This window comes from Ambystoma mexicanum, chromosome 10 (assembly GCF_040938575.1).
Source record: "Ambystoma mexicanum isolate Mex_15411 chromosome 10, UKY_AmexF1_1, whole genome shotgun sequence".
NCBI lineage: Eukaryota > Metazoa > Chordata > Amphibia > Caudata > Ambystomatidae > Ambystoma > Ambystoma mexicanum.
In genome coordinates, this window is record NC_090932.1 from 1,642,355,468 (window position 1) to 1,642,378,257 (window position 22,790).

The 22,790-nt window shown below is 46.7% G+C and overlaps 1 protein-coding gene across 1 annotated transcript in view; it reads right to left on the reverse strand.

Moving 5' to 3' along the window:
* Positions 1–22,790, reverse strand: part of CDC45 (cell division cycle 45) — a 753,019-nt gene that overhangs the window by 640,497 nt on the left and 89,732 nt on the right. Inside the window, exon 3 of the mRNA XM_069620055.1 lies at positions 19,747–19,839. Within this exon, the coding sequence (XP_069476156.1) occupies positions 19,747–19,839 (93 nt within the window). The remainder of the gene's footprint in view (positions 1–19,746; positions 19,840–22,790) is intronic.

Genomic DNA, 22,790 nt, shown 5'->3' on the forward strand with positions numbered 1-22,790 from the left:
GAGTTTAGAGGTGTCAGTAGGGGTGGGGATGTGGAAGTATATATTGTGATGGTCCATCCAGGGGCATGGGGTGTTAGAGCGGATGTCTGAGGCGCAGTTATGGTCCGCTACCCAGTCCAAGATACATCCCCTGGCGCGCGTGTGGGGGGGGGGGGGGTCAAGACTCTGAAGAAAGCCCATATCGTGCAGTGCTTTGGCCAGGGATTTACTTGCTTTATCTTTAGGGTCATTGAAGCCCATGTTGAAATCGCAGAGGATTGCTTTTGTGGTATTTTTCAGGTCGTCACCTAGGCAGTATAGAAGATTTGATTGGAGGCCTGTAGATAAGGTGTATTGTAATTGTGAGGTTTGGTGAAATTGAGCGTCACAGTCATCGCGTCTGCATTTTCTCCTAGTGGCGAGTGTTTGGCTTGCTGCATGGGATTCCTTAACTATCAGGGCAACTTCGCTTTGCCTCCTTTAGAGGTGGGTCGGTCTTGTCTGACTAGTGACTAGCCTGGTGGGAGGGTTAGGCAGATTGCTGGACCAGAGGCTTTGTGGAGCCAAGTTTCCATTATGGCGAGAACATCAAGATCCAGGCTTGTTATAAGCTCATGTATCACTGTATCATGAGCTGGGAGCGACCAGGTGTTTATCAGGGAGCACTGGAGTGTGTAGAGGGATGAGGTATTGAGGTTCTTGCTTTGGGTGGTCACAGGTAGTCCTGTGCTCCCATAGGATTTGAGTTGCAAGTTTATTTTTTGGTGGGCTAGAGGCTGAACCGCTGGGTTGAGTTTGGAGGTTATGGATATGTGGATAGAGCGTGCTCCTAGTAGTTGGTTTCTGGCAGAAGTATCATTGAAGGCTTGGTACGCCACCTTAGCCTAGTTAGTCTGATGGAAAGGACACGAGAGGAGGGGTTGGTAACATGTGACTGAGGGAAGGGGTGGAGAGCCGCTGAAGAGGGAGGGCAGGAAAGGGGTAAGAGAAGGTCTTCAGAGCTAAGCAACTTGAACACCATACTGTCGCTCATGATGGTTTGCCGTGATGGCAAATATAACAAATATATTTTTGCAGAATGGAGTTGCAAAGCATAATCTGGTGGATGATGTGACATGGAGGCCATGATCACCTTTTGAGGATTATTAGCGGCAAAGCTGCGTAAACAGAAAATTAAGGAATTATATAGCCGAATTGAAGGATGTACAGGGGGGGGGCGAAACGTTGTGGTTAGCTGGAGATGGTGGCAGAATATTATGATGGTATCGTAGGTAAGGAAGATATGGATGAGGTCCGCCAAAAACATTTCATTCTTAGGGCAAACTGACCTAAAATTACAGTGGAAATCCAGGACCGCTTAGAGGCCCCAATAACCACGGAGAAGTAGGAAAGGCCATGGTGGCTCTTCCACAGTAATAAAACTCCTTGACCAGGCTGTCTCTCAAACGCTCATAACGTGTTCAAGGGACTGCTGCTACAACCACCGACTACTTAACACAGTCTCACAACAGGGATGGTGTCACGAGATCTGGCACACAATGACGATCTTGGTGCTGAAGATGTATGGCAAGACCTTGGAAAACAGCCTGATGGAGGTACGGTCAGTTCCAATACATCCGGACCAGACCGGTCTCATCACTGGCAGATCCACACACAACAACATTAGACAGGCGTGTAATCTTATAAAATGGGGTAGGACGATGGGGCAAAATATGACAGTTATGGCTCTGGACACCCACAAGGCGTTTGACAGCATGGACTGCTCTCAACTTTGACTTGGAGGCATTTGATCTGGGCCCTAGGTTTACAGATATGGTTCTGGCTAATTTTCAAAACATACACAAGAATTGATGTCATTGGTGAGCTTACCCCCTTCTGTGCATTACAAGAGGCACTCAACAGGGATGCCAGTTACCTCTTTTGATATTCACCATGGAGCCTCTGGCATGCCAGATTAGGAAAGATGAGAACATTTTGGGTGCAACGAGTATGAAAATGCATCATAAGATAGCCCTATACGCCGATGATGTGCTGTTCCTGACTGATACAGGGAGACTGCTACCTGCAGCGATGGGAATCCTGTGGGAATTCTGTGAAGCTTCAGTGTTTTGGATCAATTCTACAAAATCTAGGAAGCCCAAGTGGAGAAGCTGTCCAGTAATTAAACAACCCTCTCCCACATGTTGGCAAAATGAGTGGTTGGACTACCTGGGGAGTAATTTATCTATGTCCCATGAAGGGCTTTATAGTGCTAATATTCCAAATGTATGCAAGTCGACAATTGAAGGCATAAATAGAAGGACTCGGAAGAATGGATTTGGTTAGCGATAATGGTGGAAATACTTCCAAGAGTGCTGTGTGTTCCGGTTCTTCCTCCTCCTCCTCCTCCTACCCCCCCCCCCCCGGCTGCAATGCAAATAGTACCTATACTGGAATGGTCAATGGAACAGGGAGCTAAGGGATGGAAAAGATGTGGAACAGAGTGCAACATTTATCTGCCTGCATAAACTCCCCTTCTCGAAAGGGACAGGGAGAAAAATGGGTGGGCAACTCTTGACGTCTACAGTGTGCTCCATAAATTACTTGTACAGAGCATGGCATACAGCCAGCAATTGACCCCCCTTTCGCCACACACTCCTAATCTGGATTATTCCACCAGGGAAGAAAGCAGCCTACTTCAGTGGATGGGGTGGGGTGGTGCTCGCGGATTTCTACATTTGAGGGACATATGAGGAATCATAATATTGCAGAACATTAGATATACCGCTCGACCAGAAGGGCAAGGCGAAGGGAAACCGAGGCCCCCTACCCCATGGGTAGGGAAATCTCATTGTCAGATAGCATAGAGCAGGGCAGGATCTCTGAACTGTACAAGCTTCTAGATAACGATACCCTGTGGAATTGGGGAAAGCCACTGTGCAAGAGGATTGGGAACACACAAGGGAAAGAGAGCATAGGGAGTCTATAGTACAATCAAAAACAAAGTATAAAACAAGTTATCGCTGGTACACTACCACACAGAATTAGCAAAATGGCACCTCAGTACTCTCCACTTTGCTGGTGTGAATGTGGCAAATAGGGACCTTGGGGCACATTTGGTGGAGTTGCTGGATATCCCAAGTGTTTTAGAAGGAGATCATGGGTCCTAGCAAGGCTATAACAGGAATACTATTGCCCATAGAAACAGTGGTAATTTTGGGGAATGTGGTGGCAGTGTCATCAGGAAATAGGGGCGATAGGACAACTTTGATTAAACACATGCAGAATGCGACCTGACTAACGCTGGTGCAATTCTGGAAGAATGTGGCAGGCCAAACTACTGGGCAATCCTAGGTCAAGATCTGGGGATTACTAGTAATGGAGAACATAACTGTCCTGGCTTCAAGAGGGTTCCTGACCTTTGTTAGAGTATGGTCCCCATTACAGGACTGTTCGGGATAGGGAACACCAGTACAATAAAACAGGCCTAAGGAGCAATTTTTCAATATGGCGAAAACTGTTTGCAATCTATCGCTGGGGATAGAAAGCGGGTGTCAGTACATAGGTAGGATATATTGCGTGATTCCCAATGGCTTGACTGATGACCAAGCTAGCAATAGCCTTGTTATTTCTGTTCTTGTATTTTATTAATATTTGGCAGTATGCGCATTTTGATGTAAAAAGTCCTGGGATGTGTGCCAGGCTAATGTTATTTGAGTGTAACAAGCTTTTGCTTGTAGTGTCAAACTGGTGAAAATTCAATAAAGAAAGTTGTAAGGAAAAGAAAAAAAAAAGCAGGAAATCCCTTTTAAAACGTTTCCTCCAAACACCTATACTCTTAACAAGAGCCTTATTGTCCTAGTTTTGCAAAGAAAAGGCAGACCGAGATTATCAATTTGCCCGACATCTTGATGCAAGCTGGATAGGGCGTGCACAGCACCTATATAGTCTGCAGAGAGGAGATCAACAGATTTTAATAAAATACCCAATACCAACAAGATTGAAAAATAAACTCTGGCATCAAACATATGGAAAGTAGAAGGACAGGGTTTGTCTGGAAGAGGTGTCAAGAGATTGGCAAATCTCATACATATGAAACCACACATGAAATCAGTATGGACTTGGGTGTCACATGTATGAAATGTACATGCCCTACCAGGCTCGGAATTAAGATTTGAGGAGCAGGAGCTAAAACCCGCTGCATGGGTGTCTGGCATCACCCAGTAGGCAGGAGTTAGCGCTACAAAACCAGTAGCGTGTACACAGCACAACAACTACCACGAGAGGTAAACTAACTTTTTGCCCAATGCGTACGATCCATTATGTTTAAATGTGTCCCAATTCTGCTTTAATAACAGTCAAATACTAAAGTTAATGTCAGATATGCATGTTTGTAAAGCACTGGTAGGCATAGGGGAGCCGTAAGTACCTCCTGGTAGCTGTTGGTTTGAAGCTAAACAGGCTCTCCTAGGATAGAACCAGGAGCTAAACGGCTCCCAGCAATTTCAGATCCTGCCCTACAAATATATTATCATCAATAAACAATGCCTATCCTTTGCCTTAATCACCTGCAATTCATCGCTAAGAAGATGTGCAGCTTCTTTAGGGTCAAAACAATTAAAATGAAAACACCAGTTTTCAGCTATCTAGATTAAAACTGGTAGACTTGTTCCTTATAATTAGTTACAAAAAAAAAAAAATAATAAATAAAAAAAAATATAACAAACAAGTTACTTACCCCAGATAATCTTTCGACTGGATGTTCCTCATCTATGATATCTCCAATATCCAGCTTCAGCAACTTCAGAAACATTTTTCGGCAAAGGGCACTGTGTCTCGATGCGGATGTCCCACGAGAGCCTCCGTCTCGAAGATGACATTGAAGGAACATATGGAACGCACAGTTGTTTCTTTTCTTTCTTACAGTATAACTACCAGCATTAAAGTGGTTTAGACCATAGTAAACTCTGAAGGAGCGTTGTAGAGGAGCAGTCCCCCCCCCCCCCCCACTGCTACCTGTATGTTGGAAGCCTGAAATGGTGCCATGCTTGACACCAGCAGTTGCAACCATTCAACAACGAATATTAGAGAAAAGGCTATATAAATGAGAGGGGAGCTGGCAACGTCATGAAAGAGGAGTGCGACGCACATAGAAGACTGGCGAAAGAAAAGAAGAACACGTTTAGACCTTACAGAATTTGACAAAGTAATGAATAGAGTACACTTTCATATGCGAAATGAAGATTGCACGTGTGAGAAGCACTGCAGAAAACACAAGCCATTCAATAACTGTACTGATGCTGTAATGCAAGTAGATTAAGTAATCTTAGATGCTGGCTATGAGTAGTGAATAGACTGCAAGCGAAGCCGCCATTATATAGAAACTGGACATTGGTTTTCATAACTTTAGTAAGCTCAAGCCGAGAGCTGTGTCGCAGCAAAGAATTAGAGATCGTGGAAGAGCCTGGAAGGGCCGTCTGGTCTGATGTCAAGACTGAAGCAGCAAAGACTGGTTATCTATTCTTGAAGGCAGTGAACGTGAGTTTCTGAATCATCCCCCGTTAAGGTGCAAAGAAGGAACACCATGAGTGGCAAGTTTTATTCATTTAAGACAAATAAAGGCTGCAAAATGGGCCAAATCGTGGTCTCTTGTCACGTGAGCCAAGGATGGAAATAGAGTTGGGCGAGGAGTTCGAGAACAACAATGGTACGTGATCGCACTCCCCTTATATTCCCAGAGACAAGGATACTTTGTAAGGCCAAGTTAAAAAAACAATCTTCATGGCAGAAGGCATGGGTGATGATATGATGGGCTAATTGGGTGGGGAAGTAAAGTGAAGTCCACTTCCTGGCACCTGGGGTATGAACTTCGGTGCTGCTAGTGATCCGAATGTTCCAGACACAGCACAAGTGTGCCAACCAATTAGAAAGCCACAAAGGGCCTTATAGTTTGAGAGCCAACGATATACTGTGTACTTAATAGTGATGAAGATGACTTGCACTAGAGGTGGGCATAAATTGTCCACCTGACAGAAGATATCCAATCACAACCCAACCCCTTATAGAAAGTATTCTTGGATGTTCCCCTTGAACATATCGCAATCCCTCATAGGTTTCTCTTATTTGCCAAATAGTATGACATAAGTGCCATTTTATATATGGTGCGACGTCGTAACTCCCCATTTTAGACAACTGATATTAAAACAGAAACCTTTGCCATCTTCCTCAGTTGGTTCTGTTATTTGATGTAAGAGTTACTCTGCTTCCCATCCACTGCATACACGCTACCAAGAGGGCTTTACGCTCAGCGTAAACCGCAATTACATAGAAATTCTAATGCGTGGTAGACTGGGAAGGGCGACTAGGAATACGTGGGAGGAACAAGCGGTCGAAAGACCATTACCAGGGTGAAAGTAACTTGTTCTTCGAATGAATTGGGTCCTCCCACGTACTCCTCATCTATGATAGACCTTTGGCAGGATTAGTTTTGGCGGAGGGAGTAAGAAGTTTGTCATCAAAGGATGTCATAAACCGAATGAAGGACTGCTTTCTGTAAGGAAGGCATGGTATCAAAGCAAGACAGACAAGTGATCACAGTTCAAGGGTGTTTATTAAACTGTAAAAATGGGTGAGATAGTTCCTAACCTAAACCTAAGATGGGGGCAAGCTACGACCATAAAATGATAATCCCGTCCAAGTGTAGTTTAGTCAAATAAAAAGGGACTATACTAAGAAAAACCTATTGCCAATCCCTACTGCTATGCTACAAAATAGTGTGGGATGATGTTCACAAGAAGAGAAAAGTGTTCAGCACACTCCAGGTCTTCTCTGGCACAAGCGTATAGTTCCTTTTCTCTATATCGGTCATGATCTCTGCTTCCAAAAGATCAGGACTTGCCCGACTCCCTTGGAAGCAGACCCATAACCCCGGTTCCGAGTGCCAGCCAGTCCCAATTGGGACCTTTTGGACCCTGTCCTGGCGCCAGTGGCACCAGGCTCATAAAGATGCCCAGTCCCAGCGCTGGAAGCGCCGGGCTCATAATGCTTGGGTGGACTTACCTGCAGCAGACCATGCTGCTTACTTACCTGCCAGTTGAACCCCTGATCCTCTTCTGTTTGGGACTACTTTTCCTGTTGGGTGGGGCAGGAGCCACTCCCTAGGTTCAGAACACTGGAACTCTTCTGGAAAGCAGGAACTCTTTTCTTACCTAGGCGTGGCTGTGGAAGGAGACACCTAAGCACTACAGGAGGCTATTTAAACCACACCCGATGGATGAATCTTGCTTTGTGTTATTCTGCATTCTCTGCAGCAGAACGCTCATCATGTCTTCTGCTTCTGATCCTGGGCCGAAGGGAACAAAGGCTTACCATCCTGGAATCTAGTCTTCAGCAGCACCTGTAAAGACAAAGAAAGAACAGGTTAGCACTACGGTCTTCAGTGGCAGCGCATCTCTTACCTGGTCCATCGGCTGTCACCAACGCCTCGCGCTGCATTCTGGCATCTGAAAGACAAAGGCTTACCAGCTCTTTGCACGCTCCGCAGGCCTTCGGCGCTGCATCCCGCATCTGAAAGACAAAAGAAGGTGCGTTTAAAGACATTGGGCAACTTTATTACTCACGTGCCATTACTCCTTCCCACGCCGAATCCAGTGGGTATTCCAGCACCCTTCAGCTTCTCTAAAGCTCCGAACTTGTACCTGCAAGATAAAAGGGACAGTTAGTGCGCATCGTGAAGCAGGCTACAAGCGCTTACTTACGTGCTTCCAGGCGCTTCTATTCCTCACGCGGGTTCGATCCTCAACTCTCATCAGCCCGCCATCGCCGGAACCCTGCAAAACAAGAGATATCATTACAAAAGACTTTTAAGACATTTGAAGTGCCCAGAACTTACCATTCGTGCAGTTAACGACGGACAGCAGTCCTCTGAGGTCAAGAGGCCTGCACCCTTATCCAGTGAAGAAACTGGTTACGGCACCCTGCCCCGAGGCAGATGGAGAGCTCGGCGTTCACTTACCTAAGGTGAGGGCGTTAACCTTTGGGGTTCTACAGGAGAAGAGAAAGGGAAGAGGAGAGAGGAACCAATAACCCCAGTTCATTAATCCCATATTTTCTATCTGCAGACATCTTACTCTACGAGTCAGACATACAGTGCACAGAGGTCCAGCCCAAAGAGCCAACAGTGTGTTACACATCACCTTTGAAGATACGGCATTCGCCCAGTCAAGACCGGCGCCTCTGCGGGAATCAGGTGAGCGTTACAATATCAGGGCCTTCTGTGCCCAAGTCTCTCCTCATCCAAAGTTTCTTGCTTCAAATGGTTCGCTATACCAAAAAATACAACAAAACAAAAGTTCTTTCTGTTAATCTTCAGGTCAGGTCAGGTAATTATGGTTCACCCTTGGATAGTCCCCCCCCCCCCCAGACCCTCCTCCGCGTGCTTCGATCCTTCTCTCAAATAGTCAGCCTTCCTCAAAATACTTGCCAATTTAAACAGACTTCCAAAGGGCGATCTCGTCTCACTGGGTCACTGTTAACCTATAGCAAGTGCGGCATCACTGTTTCCCGCCCCCCTCCCCCCATGCCTCCCGCAGCCGGGCGCAAACGCCATTTCCACAATTTCCTCAGTCGGGTTCACACTTTCCACAGTTCACAATTAAACAAAAAGTAATTCTAAACCAATTCCGGATCTCAGCCCCCAGTCAGGCTTCGCACAGTTCATTCATCACAATGTATGCGCAGGTTCACGTCTGCCTCCACAACGTGTCAAAACTTCTACAACGTGTCAAGGACTTTCGACTGTACAAGGAGTTTGGCTTGACCCCTGTATGACCACCTTGACACCTCCGCCGGCCTCCCATATGGCCTCTTGGTACTGGTTTCTCCTGGTTCGGGAGAGAGGGCGCCAGCCAGATACCTTTGAATGAGCGCACACGTTGCACCAGACCACTATCTCTGGTGCAGTTTCTCTCACAAAGTTCACAGGGTCTCCCTCTGCCGGGCGCGGACCCCTCTCACAAAGTTCAATCTTCAAGTGTTACGGGACGTCCAGTCCCAAAATGCAGCATCAGGATTTTGCTCCCACTTCTCAGCTACCCAAAATGGCATTTGCCATTGGGAGCTGCAGGAGCTAAAAGGGGATAATGTTCCGAGATTAGGGTTCGCCCGACTGGCCCAGGGGAAGAGTCTTGCTGTGGGTACTGCCAGGACACCCTAGCTGCCCCTATACTTGCCTCTGGACTCACAGGGCCAGTGGCAGGGCAGTTTTCTCCTCCTCCGGGTCTCCCAATATCTCTGCAGCTCTTCTGGTCTTCCTCCGGCTTACTGCACTTTACAGCATCCCCAACTCGCTCAAAATGTGCTTTCCTGCATCGCCTTTTATACTTCCTGGGACCAGTGATTGAATCTAGGTTTGAGTGGTTGGAAGGGACTGCCTGACCCTGCCTGTCCTCGTTAGCAGCACAACATGGCAGACGTCCATAGGAGTTAATAGGCCAGGGATTCCTATGGGTAATCCTTATCCTCCCAATCGCTCTCCTCCTCGTTCCAGCGATTTTAGGGATAAACCGTGTGGATGGATGACAGCACTTGTAGATTTTCCAAAGAATACTGGAAAACCCATGTGGATTATCGTCAGGGTGAAGGGAGGTACCTGTAGTGTTGGGTACAAATGGGTTGTTGTAGGGCACGGGGAGACATATGTACTTTCCTTCTCCAGGTTCTTCTATGCTTTAATTCCGGTTTGGAATCTGTTGGGTTTACGGGTGTGGGGGGTAACAGTATGGGTTCTGAAATGGTGTATGATAACAGAGGGAATGTCGGGTAGACGTGTGTTAATCCATTGTGGCTCATGGTGAGCTCTGCATGAGAAAGTGTGTCTGAAAAAGGGGGTGGGGCAGGGTTGAGTTTTTAGATACCCTACTGGGTAGGATAGGGAAAAGAGGTCATGCAGTAGGATGTACCATGTCTCGCCTGGGGAGTTTGAAGATTAAAAGCTGCTAAATAACCTTTAATGGTTCCAACCTGGAGCCCCAGATTGGCCAAATGCAGCAGAAAAGATAACACCTGCAGTGTTTTGTATAGAAAAGGATCCACATTCTTATCTCTGCACCAGCTGCAGAACGTGTCCCAACGGCAGCAGTACAAAGACTTTGTTGCTGGCCTGCTGGCCGAAAGCAAAATCTCCATTACATCATCCGGGAGGTCCCAATCCTTGTAACTCTGCCTCTCAGAAACCATGCATGAAGGCTGAGTGTCTTGACCTCTGGGAGAAGAACTGAACCCTCCTCTCGCAAGAGAAGGTCCTCTCTATGTAGAAGATTGAACATATCCAGAAGGTCCAGGTACCACGTCCTCCTGGCCCAATCCGGGGCAATTAAGATCAGACCACCACAAATCTTCCAGAACTCCTCTTGGGAGAAATTCTATGGAGCAAAAAAGTTTGCACTTCCGGTTGACACTGGTCGAGAACAGATCCATTTGAGGGGTTCCCAAGATATCTTGAAGGACTTCCTGAGCTAGTTGCCACTCGTAGGAGGCTCTGCTCTGCCTGCTCAGAGCATCCGCCGCCGTGTTCTCCTCTCCGGCTATGTGACCTGCCGATCGAGAAATTCCTTCTTGTATTGCCCGGAACCAGAGCTGCATTGCCTCTCTGCACAGTGGAACTGACCCTACACCACCTCTCTTGTTGAGATAGTACATGGCCACTGTGCTGTCGGTCCTTATCAGGACATTCTTTCCCCATACAAAGGGTAGAAAAGCCTTCAGTGTAAATCTGTCCGTCCGTCCCGTCGTCCTGGTATATCGGGAGATTGCAGCCAGATGTATTTTGATGGAGGCTTGAACCAGTCCAGCTTTGGCCAGCGACAGTAGGTACGGCAGTACTTGAGGGGCCGTAATCCGCAGAGGGTTAATCTTCTGTGCACGGCACCAGACAGAGATCCTCTTCCACTTATGTGGACTGGTCGGTAGTTTATGGGGTCGAGGGAAGGTTTTTTTTTTTTATTAGAGGTTTGACATGAACCGTTTTCAATGCATCGGAAAAAATAACGGAGGAAAAGGAGTCATTTATGATGGATCTTGCGTGTTATCCTGCGCAGGTAGAAGCGAAAATTTCTTTGAGGGTTGTGGCCAGGCAAAGGTCTAGCGGAGAGCTGGATGGGTTGTAGGCAGAGAGAAGTTTGAGAAATTGGTTGGGTGATATTGGACTAAAGGGAGTCGAACGTTGGTTGTGCAGTGCACGTAGGCGGTGGGTTGGCCGGTATGGGAGTGGAGGGTTGCCTGGTGGATGTAAGAGAGCCAGTTTGGTGGTTAGCGCATTTGTTCTTTCGAGAGCCGTGGCATGAAAGTGGAGAGGGAGAGCGAGTCGCACAGTGATTGTGAGGGGGTCGGGACAGTGGTAGTGCATGCCGATTTGGTGAATTAGTTGATGATGATTTTGTGAAGTTCTTCGCTGGGGTTTTTGCAGTTTAGGATTCGGGAGTTGTAGTGGGCTTTTTTTTACTTTCCAGATTTCGGCCTTGTACTGATAAAGGTTATCGGGCCAAGGTGGCTCTGCTCTCTTGGGTTTTGTCTTTCTGCAATTTGCGTGCTAGGTATTTATATAGGTATTTAGAGGTCTTCAAAGCAGGAGTGACCATCTAGGGAAGAGGCCACGGCAGGCGGATGGTTTGCAAGAGGGTGTGAGCCGCATTAGTGAGGCGTTGAGCCATGAGTCGAGGGCGTCGGGGGTTAGTTGTTCATTGAGTTGGCAGGTAGGTGGAGGAGAGCGTCGGCTACGTCTGGAACGATTATTAATTTTTTTCCAGCATTTGCATGGATTCAGAGGTTCAGGTTTGAGTACGGGAAGTGGGTCGGGTGAGCGAATGGCGAAAAACAATGAAGTGATCGGACCAGATGACAGGGGTGGGGGTGGGCGGGGGGTTTAGATGTATCCGTTTGTGGGAGCTAAAGATGGCATCAAGAGTGTCCTTTATAGTGAGTCAGGCCGTTTATGTGGGGGTTGGAGGTTAATCGTGTCTAGACCGTCAACCAGAGAGTGAGTCATAGGGTTGGTGGGGATGTCGAGCCATATGCTGAAGTCTCCAAGAAGGGTGAGGTTGGGATGGTTTAGTTGAAGGGTGGCGATAGAGTCGCAGAGGTTGTTTGAGTATTGTCCATCGTAGCCAGGGGGTCTGTAGATTATTAGGAAACTGTGAGAACGACGGGGAGAGGGATAGTTTAACGAGGAGTGATTCGCAGGATGGAATGGAAGGTTGATTGTCGATAATTGAGGTATGGAAGTGAGACGAAGAGGAATGCTATTCCCCCTCCTCTAGAGGGTCAGTTCAGTGGGATGAGGGAGTAGTCGGGGGGAAGGCTTCATTGGCGATTGGGGAGAAGTCGTCAGAGAACCAAGTTTCTGTGATGAAAACCAGGTCTGGTTTGTCAGAGGCGAGGAGGTCAAAGATGCTGTGTGTGTTTTTTTGCTACGGATCGGGCATTGAATAGGATGCAAGTCACTTCGGTAGGTGAGGTTGGTGTCGGAGCTGCAGCGGGGGGGGGGTTCGGGTGGAAACTGGAGAGGTGGGGTGGTTGATGATCGGTGGGAAGAGGGGGCGATCAGAAAAGTTGGCGGGTTTCGGGTGGGAGTGGATGGATGCGTGTGTTAGGGTGATTGGGTTTGGCATGGGGGATTTGAAGGTGGGGTGTGGGCGGTTAGGAGTTGCGGTTGGTGAGAAAACGAGGGAGAGGGGTTTCAGGAAGGGTGAAGCAAGGGGGGGTGGTGGTGATTGGGGGAATGAGGTGGAGGGGAGGCAATGAGTGCCAAGAGATTGAGGGGAACCAGGTACGTTTCCTCTTTAGTGTCTTTGTTGCAATTGGTGTGTGAGAGAGGGTAGGGGGGGGAAATCAAGAGGGAGAGGGATGAGGCTTCTGTTCTTGCTAGGGCTAGGCGTGCAGTTTTTAGGGAGGGGAAAGGTGTGGTCGGTGGGGGATGATGGTGGGGGTTAGTGGGAAAGGCGGGGGGGTGCATGGTTGGAGGGCGGGGTGTGCCTGGTATGATAGTGAGGGGAGCGGGCATGATCAACGTAGGTTGGTCGGTGGTGGGGTTCGGGGGAGCAGTGTCTTATGGTGGTTGGCTCGCCATTGTGCCCCTCTGGCTTGGTGTTTGGAAAGGGGAACGGTAGATGATGTGAAGGAGGGTGGGATGATTTGGGAAGGGACGGGAGGCAAGGCAGACCGGAGAGTGGAGGCAGTCCACGGTGGTTATTTCCGGCCAACCCTGGTGAAATGGGTGCACTCATGCTTAGTACGGGCTATTAGGTGTAGTTCCAAATACAACTTACACTTTATTGGACTATTTATTGGCTATATCACTGGGTGAGATTAGTCTTGATTTTAGGGTTCCACTAAGCAGGGTGATATTATTCACTTATTCTAGGTTTTAATGTACTAGTTGTAACTAGGCTTCAGATATTAGGTTGTTTTGAAGTGTAGCTAGACCTTAGGATATGCTGTTAGGTGGCCTATTTAGTTGCAACTACAAAACAGTTACGCTGTTGGGTAGACTTTCTTCTAGCAAGCTGGAATACAGGTAAGCTATTAGGGAGAAGTTGAATGTGGCAATGCCACAGATATGCTTTTAGGTGGTCTTTTAAGTGGAGGTTGGGAGGGCTTTCTAATTGTAGTTCTAAATTCAATCTGGGCACGCTTTTGGGCACACTTCTAGATTCAAGCAAGGGGAGCTATTAGGCCCACATCTAAATTTGAGTTTTCTACAGATAAGAAATTAGGGATGCTTCTATATTCAACTAATAACTCAACGCTAATGGACACACTATTGCACAGAGGGATATTATGTACACAGATAGGGATACTGGGGATACTTGTGAATTCAGCTAGGGCACATTATTAGGCACAATTTCCAAATTCAGCTTTACACAGAGAGGATATTAGGGGCACGTCTAAATTCAGCTTTGCATAGAGGGGATATTTAGGCGCACTTCTAGATGCAAGTCTTGCACAGAGAGGCTATTAGGCACACTTCTAACTTCACCAGGGCACGCCATTAGGTACACTTCTAAATTGCACTATGCGCAGAGAGACTATTAGGGACATTAGTCAGTTCAGCTAGGGCACGCTATTAGGCACACTTCTCAATTCAACTTTACACAGAGGGGGTATTAGGCATAATTCTAAATTCAACTTTACTCAGAGAGGATGTTAGGCACACTTCTAAATTCAAGTCTTGCATAGAGAGGCTATTGGGTACATTTCTAGATTCAACTAAGGCAGGCAATTAGACACTTCAGAGTTAAACTTTGCACAGTTCCAAGTTCAGCTTTGCACAGGGAGTGGGGGTAGTATTGGGTACACTTTAGGTTCAGGTTTGCACAGGGAGCATATTAGGGACACTTCTAAATGCAATTTTGCACAGAGAGGATATTAGGCACACTTCTAACTTCAACTTTTCACAGAGAGGCAGTTGGGCACACTTCTAAATTCAACTTTTCACAGAGAGTGTATTAGGGACACTAGTCAGTTGAACCAGAGCACGCTATTAGGGACACTTCAATATGCACATTAACTACAGACGGAAGAGATTACAGCGGTTTAGCTTTCAGCGGGTTAGCGCTAGGGTGGTATGGCATGAAGTAATTGCTTCAGTCCCCGCCGTTGCCACACTTACTTATTGTTGGCTTCTTGCTTCTCCTGCTGATCCCTGCAGATACATCCTGGAGCAGTCACTGAAAAAAGCAGTCCTTTGCCTTGGGTCCTTACCCGACGGGGCTGCCCAAGGGGGACTGGTAATTAATGGGAGTCCCCTTGTCAGGGCCAATCACGCACGGTGGGCGGGGAGGGAGAAGGGCGGGCCAAGGAAGCAGGAAGGGATGCGGGTGGGAGAACAGGCAAGATGGGGCGTACCGGGGAGGAGGTGGATCCAGGAAGCGGGTGCGGGGAGGGAGTGGGCAACGAGGAAAGCGGGTCCGGAGCCTGGGGGCACACATATATACTTTCCTGGACAAAGCGCGGCCAAATTACCAAAGAGTTACCCAAGAGCTGCCACAGGAATGGCAGTGGGGCTCGTGGGAAGACGCGGGTCGCTAGACCTCGCAAGGAGGCCACAAGCACCAATCAGGAGGTGGGGGCGGACCGGGAGGCTGGAGGGAGGTGGAACCAGGAAGCGGTGAGGGAGAGGGCAACGAGGAAAGCGGGTCCGGGGCCTGGGGGCACACAAATATATACTTTCCTGGACAAAGCACAGCCAAAGTACCAAAGAGTTACCCAAGAGCTGCCACAGGAAATCCCCAGAGCCATTCTCCCCAAGCGTCCACTTCCAAATCAAAGGGATAGCAAAAGGGTTCATGGAAATGTGGTCTTTCCTGTCCCATCTATCTCTAAAAAGGTTAAGCCCCATAAATCCTCTTCTAAAAATATTAAGGGAAATGAAATGGCAAGACCAGCAAAGTAGTAGGAAAACCAGATTTCCCCTGGAAGAGATTACATGTCCCAGAATTCCAAGGTGATGGATCGGGTGGCCTACCTTCAGTTACAACGATTCATCTAGGAGAACTCCATTCTTGTGCCTCACCAATCAGGGCATCGTGCTCGGCACGGTACTGAGATGGCCATGCTCGATTTAAATTCTAACTTGGCGGCCATTATCCATTGCAGTCATCCAGCACCAACGTTGCTGGATCTTTCGGCTGCTTTTGATTTGGTCAACCATGAGTTACTAGCAGCTAGGCTTCAATCTCTTGTTGGTTTTACCGACTTACCTACTCAATGGTTGGGGCTCCTTTTTTGGTCCTCGCAATGCTTGCGTTGTCATTCGTGATGCTTCATGCTCTCCTCTTAACACGGGTGTTCTGCAGGGCTCTTCACTTTCGCTAACTCTTTAACATCTATATTCTTCCTTTACTCTTGCTGCTGGATGACCTGGGTATCCTGTATACCAATTATGCTGACGATACTCAGGTCATCCTTGAATTATATGGTGTATATTCTGTTCATGCCGATGCTATTAATGCCATCTACTATCTTATTAATTCTTGGATGTCTAAGCATTCCATGGCATTAAACACAGATAAAACAGATAATCGCAGTGCAGGCCACATGTTAAAATCTCTCTCCTCCGATTATGCAGCCTTTTCTATTTCAAACGTCTCTATTCCTGTGGTGTGGTCCAGTCCGTTAAAACCCTTGGGGTTACTATTGATGCAGAACTCACTATGAGACCTCATGTGGCTAAGACGCTGGCTTTTTGTGGCTGGATTAACAAGCAACTTCGTTGCGTCCCTTTTTGTCTGTCAACAATATCTCCATCCTAGCCTCGGCTTTGGTCAACTTGAGGCTAGATTATTCTAACAGTCTTCTTGCTGGCACTACCCAATCCAACCTGGCCTCCCTGCAGATTACACAAAATGGTGCAGTTAGGGCAGTTCTGGGTCTTCCAAGATGGCAGTTATTAACAAAGGCAGACAACTGCACTGGCTGCCCATCAAGCACCGAATCCCTAGATCCTTACACTTACTTTTAAGTGGTTGAACGATCAAGCTCCCAGTTATCTTACTGAGCGCATTCACAGTTATGCACCGGTACGTTCTCTCAGGTCATCAGAACAGGATGGGCTTAGTCAGCCCAGATTTCGCTTGGCTAAGTTTGGGAAAACCAGGTTTGATGTCATCGCCCCCGCCATGTGGAACTTAATTCCTCTGCAGCTCAAGCTTTCTTCTTCACTTTGACTTCAAAAAGACCTTTCTCTTCATGTCTCCATAGAGTCCTTCGCTTTCTCCCCTGTGCTTCTTTTGACTGTTGATGTTCTTGGTGTGTGCTTTGAAGCCTGCAGGCGATTAGGCGCGTTATAAGAATTTAAATAAAGAAAATAGTCATTCAGGGGTGGTGATCAGGCAAGCATAATAGCCTATGGCAAGGTCAGGCAATTGGGTCTGGGGGTCTGCACCGAAAGCCAATTAATACACCTGAGGGGCATAAAAGGCTGCTGGAGGAGGGAGCTTTAGAGGGAAGCTGGAAGGTGGCGGCAGTAGTAGAAGCAAAATAGAATGCTGGAAATTCACAAGGAGGTGTGACCACCGAAGGGGCGCCGGAGTAAAGGAAAAGCAGATATCACCCGAGTTGGTCCTGTGCTGACAAACTCATTTTGGCTGCGGCTGCACTGGAAGAAGCTAGCAATCTCTCCAGGTGTGTCTAATTGTCGGGAATGCAGAGCTGAAGTCCTGTGTTTTACCCGAGGCCTGTGTGCAGAAGCAAGTCGTGGGAAGCTAGAGAGGAATACTCCTTTAACGAGGCCCGATCCCAGACACTCGTGCTGAGGAGGGGTGTGGATCCGGAGTGCCTGTGGTAGCAGTAGCAGATGAAAAAAAAAGTCATCGGGAAGTGGAAGAAGCCCGCAGCCGCTGTAACTCTGGAGCCAGTAAATGAAGTGTCGTACTCCAAAACAGAAACTCCTTGCCGGTAACTGTAACCAGCTGAGATCCACTCGCGTAGGAGGTAAAGCGAGTGAACTGTAGTTGTGGGAAGTCTTGTTAAATAAAAGGGAAACGTATCATGCCCTTATTCTGAAATCGCTGAAACGCTAGCGTGTGATGACATTTTTCTATTACACTAAAATCATTGACTGGAGAAGTCACATGCATCCCATGAACAGGGAGCAAGGTAGCGGTAATGATTTAAGAAGCTGTGGCAGACTTTCCCAAGCAGTTACAAGAATATTTTGCTTCAGAAAGGGATATTATGAAGTGTTGCGTTAAACGATCATTGTTAAAGACAAATGCCATCTATACTTCAAAGGGAACGAAGTAGCAAGTTGGAGATTACCATCAAGCAGCAGTCACGCATGTCTAAATCCAACTTTGAAGTGAAACTTCACTCTTGTAATGTTCTACATTTAATTGTTGCAGATGCTGAGCAAGCTTTGCCCAAGCCAGCAGACAGAACGTTCCAAAGCAGACACCAGCCCAATTAAGAACTGAAGCTCATTGTCTTCAAGTGGTTGAAACTAAGGTGACAAAGTCATAAAACTGGGAGTGTGGCATTTCAAATTTTGGGGTAGACCTTGGAGACACGGAAACACCTGTAAAGCTGGGGTAAGGGAGCTGGGTGCTTTTAACAAGACCTAATTACACGTCTGTGAAGCTGAAACTGTGGCAGTTCGAAGCTAAAGCACATTTCGTGGTAGCTACAAGACTTGGAGGAAAGGCAAAGAGGCTGCCCTTTCTTGTAATATTGGAAATAAGAGTGCAGTGCCAACCTGTAGAGGTCGAAGAGTCTTGCTTAAGTTACCTAATAATTTCCTCAAAATTAAATTGCAGCAAAATAACTGTCGTTGTCTAGAATTATGACAGAACATTTACAGGTTTATGAAATTGAAGCAGAAGCAATCTGTGAGGCAGAGAAGCCTGCTCTTGCAGTAACATTGGCAGGGGGGCGTTGCCACGGAGAGAGCAACTCCCTTAAGAGAAGCATCCTGACAGAGTGCATTGAAGACACTGCAGAAAAGTAAAGTTGTCATCAAAGGTGAAGTGGCATTTTTGTTTTGAACATTATCCAGGATTACTATTGCTGCAGTTTTCTTTGTGGAACTGTGAAAAGGCGAGCTTTTCATCCAACAAAGAAAAAACTGTTTGGTACCTGTGGATTTTTGTTTGAGAGTTTCTTTGAAATTCATCAAAAAACGCATTGGTTTTCTTTGGGAGAAATGGACTTGACATTTCTGGGAGAGCGGAATCTGCCCAGAACAAGGAGTCATCATCCAAGACACTGATTATTTGGTAATCCTTTATTTATGTGTATGTTCTACTTTGAATGTGTTTGTTGGTTAGTGTGAGGGTTAGTGGTCTATGCTAGGAGGTAGGAAATCTCCTCGTAAAGTAGGTTTACTTAGGGTTTATTTATGGTTTGTTACAAATAAAATGTCAAACCTTGAGAAAACTAAGCTGAATTGTGAGCCTCACATTACTGACCCCTCACATTAAGTTCAAAACTATCTTCAGCTTGCACGAAATAGTGTGCTCATATATATATATATATTTCTGAAATCCATACAAATCAGAAACAGTGTTCTAACTGGCTATGCATAAAGGTCCTCTTCAGTCATTAACTCCATTCCCCAGCTTTAGAAATGGCATGAATTTAAAGGACACTAGAAATCTCCATTACTACCCAATCATAGTGAATATCTGAAAACAAACATAAAACTTCTAATTCTGACCATCACATTGCCGACTCTAGGCTTTTCTTCAACCCTTGCTTTCCCAGACACTTTACTCAACTTCCAGCAACAAGACTTTGCCTCTTGAAATAGAGTTCTGAATTGGCTTGGCAGTCCAAGAAATACCATCTGGGAAATATCTGCAGTAATTTAAATGAATGCAGCAGATATATTAAGCCAACACCTCTACCAGGATTGTCAGAGCACGTTAGATCCCTCACACACACACAACGCTACTCTATAACTTTCCAGACTGTCTTGGAACATAAATACTTAAGCCATCTCAACACATATCTCTTCCCTAACTATCTCCAAAAGACAATCCATATAAGATAGACTGACACCTCCATCATTACACCAAAGACTTCCCATTGCACAAATGCCCCAAACATCCTACTCTTTCCACTCTCCTCTCTAGCAGTCCTCGGTTTTGCTCACAGATAACTTGGAGAAACCAGGGCAGGGACACAATATGCCACAAACAAAGTATCAGGTGCTCTGAAAGCACTACAGGAGTCATTTGGCGCAGTATAAAAAGCAGCGATAAACAGCCAATCAAATTATTAGAGAGGTTGTTTTACCTGTTCTTTGTGTTCTAGAAAGGCCGTCTCAAGTTCCTGCCAGCCAGAAACTGGAACTAACGTGTACTGCACATGGTCACATTGGAATAAAGCCTAAAAAGGAGAAAATAGACAATAGGTTAGGCAATCCGATTGACGTTTTGTGGGATATCAAGATCTCATTCCAAAACACACAGCAATGTCCCTGCAGTTAGCAATCATTAACCAAAAATAAAATGTGTGGGAAGGGTTGAATGTAAACGCCAGACACGGTATTCAGATTTGCTAAAACAGTAGGGGTGAACATGGCTGGACACAGTGCAGCATTACCAATTGAGAATATCTGAAGAAAAATCAAAATTCTGAAAACATTAAACAAAAAACACGTTAAATGTCTTTCATCAGTTTAGCTTTTCTTAGCAGATTATTTTTATAATCTAAACTAACAAAATCAGAGCAGCCTCCAACTACCAATTTACTTCAAGGCTAGAGGCGTATATAACACCAACAGCAAAGAATACAGTATTTCAGGTCTACCTACATGTAGCCCTGCCGTTTCTGGTGCAGCAAGGGCATGCACCTTTCCTAGGCCAGGAATCGCACACAGGACCTAGCCATCCCCCCCTTCCCTCCCTAACTCCAACCGCACCTCCCAATTCCCCCCCCCCCTCTCACGAGACCCTCCCACCCCCCCACACTCTCCAGACCAGCTGGGCAGGAAGGTGAGCAAAGCAATGTGCAAAATGAAGATCTGAAGTCAAACAAGAGATGGGCCACAAACCGGACTTCCAGATGGAAAATAAGGTACAGCACAGGGAAGGGTGAAGGGGCTGGGGCGGAGGGTGTAGTTTAGCCTTTACAGGCAATTATATATATTTAAAAAACCTACAACCAGCCAACACAACCTATTCTATTACAAACTACACAATGTGAAGAATCGGGCGGTACCGTCTCTTCTTCCTAGGGTGAGGTACACCCCTTTTGTGGCTAGGTAGGTAAGCCTGCTAATCAAAATCCTCCCTAGAAGTCCAAGAAATCAGGACCTCACTGGGAGTGCCTCACGATCAGGAGACATGACTCCCATTCAGGTAAGGAACTCCCTACAACCGAGGCATTGTACGCATATATGGGAATACCAGAAGTGGATCAGACAATCAGCTGTAGAACTCAGTAGAAAGTGAATTTGAACAGTTGGCTAAAGGCAAAGCTGGCCTGTCAATGGGCTTGACGGTCACACACTCCTTTGGTATCCGGTTGCAATAATGGAACTTTCCCCCTTGAATGGAGAAGCAGTAAGCAGAAGAGCCTCCGATGTACCAGTATCAATGGGAGTCATCGTCGTGCTGCCGAGCAGAGCCGACTGGGGTGCGGAGAAGGGTTCGGAGAAGGGTTCGGAGAGAGACCAGGAGAGAAGCCTGATAAAACAAAAAATGTGGCCTATGAGGCACAGGACTGTACACAGTCAGTGCGGCCGAACAGAGCCGGCCCCAAGGGAAGGCATGACCACACGGAGGACGTGGTGGCCTTGGGGTGTAGTAACCGCTGAATCCGGTGAGCGAGAAGCTAGTATCCCGGTCGCACCACGCAAAACAAGACAAACGGCAGCATAGCCAGGAGCGAAGAAACCCTCACACTTACGGTCAGGAGAGGACGCCCAGGAACAGGGGAGAACACCAGCATCCCAGGGTCAAAGCCACCTCACTGAAGTAGGCCCAGCTACAGAGAAGGTACACCGGTTGCTCACAGTAGAAGCAGGTACAAAGACCAGACTGAAAACAGGAGAGCAAAGAGTTCGATCCATATTAGCGACAACCAGGCCCAGAAAGGGAGACTGACATAAATAATAAGAACAGTTACAGAATCCCTATAAACCAGAGTGGCATACAAAACCCAAGAGAAAGATACATCCCTACAAATCAAAACAAGAGAAGCAAGAGAGCCAGATGGGCGCCATAAAGCAAATAAGGAATCATTCCAAGGGGAAACCAGAAACAAGCAAGACTAAAATCTCATGGGGAGGGACCCACGTAGTTGGTGGAGGAGAATAAAAGAAAATATCGCTTCATATACGATCAGTGGGAATTTATTATTTTTGTGGCACTTGAGAGTTTATGTTATGCACCTGAGGAAAATAAAGGTATGTTTTCTAGTCGGAGTCTTCTTCTGGTATGCCACCTAACCTATAGCCCGTCCACCTCCCCCCGATCCCCCTTTACACCTCAGTGGCCCTTCAATTTCAGGGGCTCGATTTTAACCATCAGGGCAACCACCTGATCTAGTGAACCTTGAGCAGCTAAAACTCCCCCCATACCCGCCCTCCCCCAACCTACCTGCCTTGTGCCCCCTTCTCTTCCTTATTAGAATCCCCCGTGGCTGTTGGTGGGATTTATCAGTTTCATGCTTAACCCTCCTCTCCTAGTGAAAACCCCTGGCAATTTTTGCTGGACTTCTGGACCTTTTTCTTGTTCTCTCGAATGAGAGGACCCCCCCCGACCACATTCATTCTTCCTGCTCTAACCATGGGAACTTTGTTCTTTTTGTTTCACCTGATCATGGGGTCTTGCTTTCCTCCACATCTATTAAAGGCATCATACTTTTGCAGGGTGCTGTGTTGCTGGGGACCCTTTGTTTTCTCCTTTTTATATTCCTTCATTTTCCCTAATAACTACTGTTCTTAATAAGAAAGAGGGATACTTTGTATCCTTCCTAATACTTAAACTTATGAGAGATTAATCACACACCACCTTATGTGGAGTACTAAGGGGATAACCAGTATTTCCGCCCCGCCCTTCTCTCTGCTCCTGTAACATGTTGGTCACAGTGAAAACCCTAAAGTTATGGCTGCTGGCAGTGGACTTCTACCAACGTTTGTGCTATTTTGTACCGCAGACTATTCACAGCCTCGGTTATGCACATAAGGGTCACCTATGTTCCAACATGGTGGCTCCTTTCTTTTTTAGCCATTTATGTGGTTGTCCTTTGTTAGCCATTGTCCTACCATTCTGGTAGAGGGAGGTCTGAATGAGAGTTTTGCCTTTGGCAGGAACCCTTTGTGTCCTCGTCTA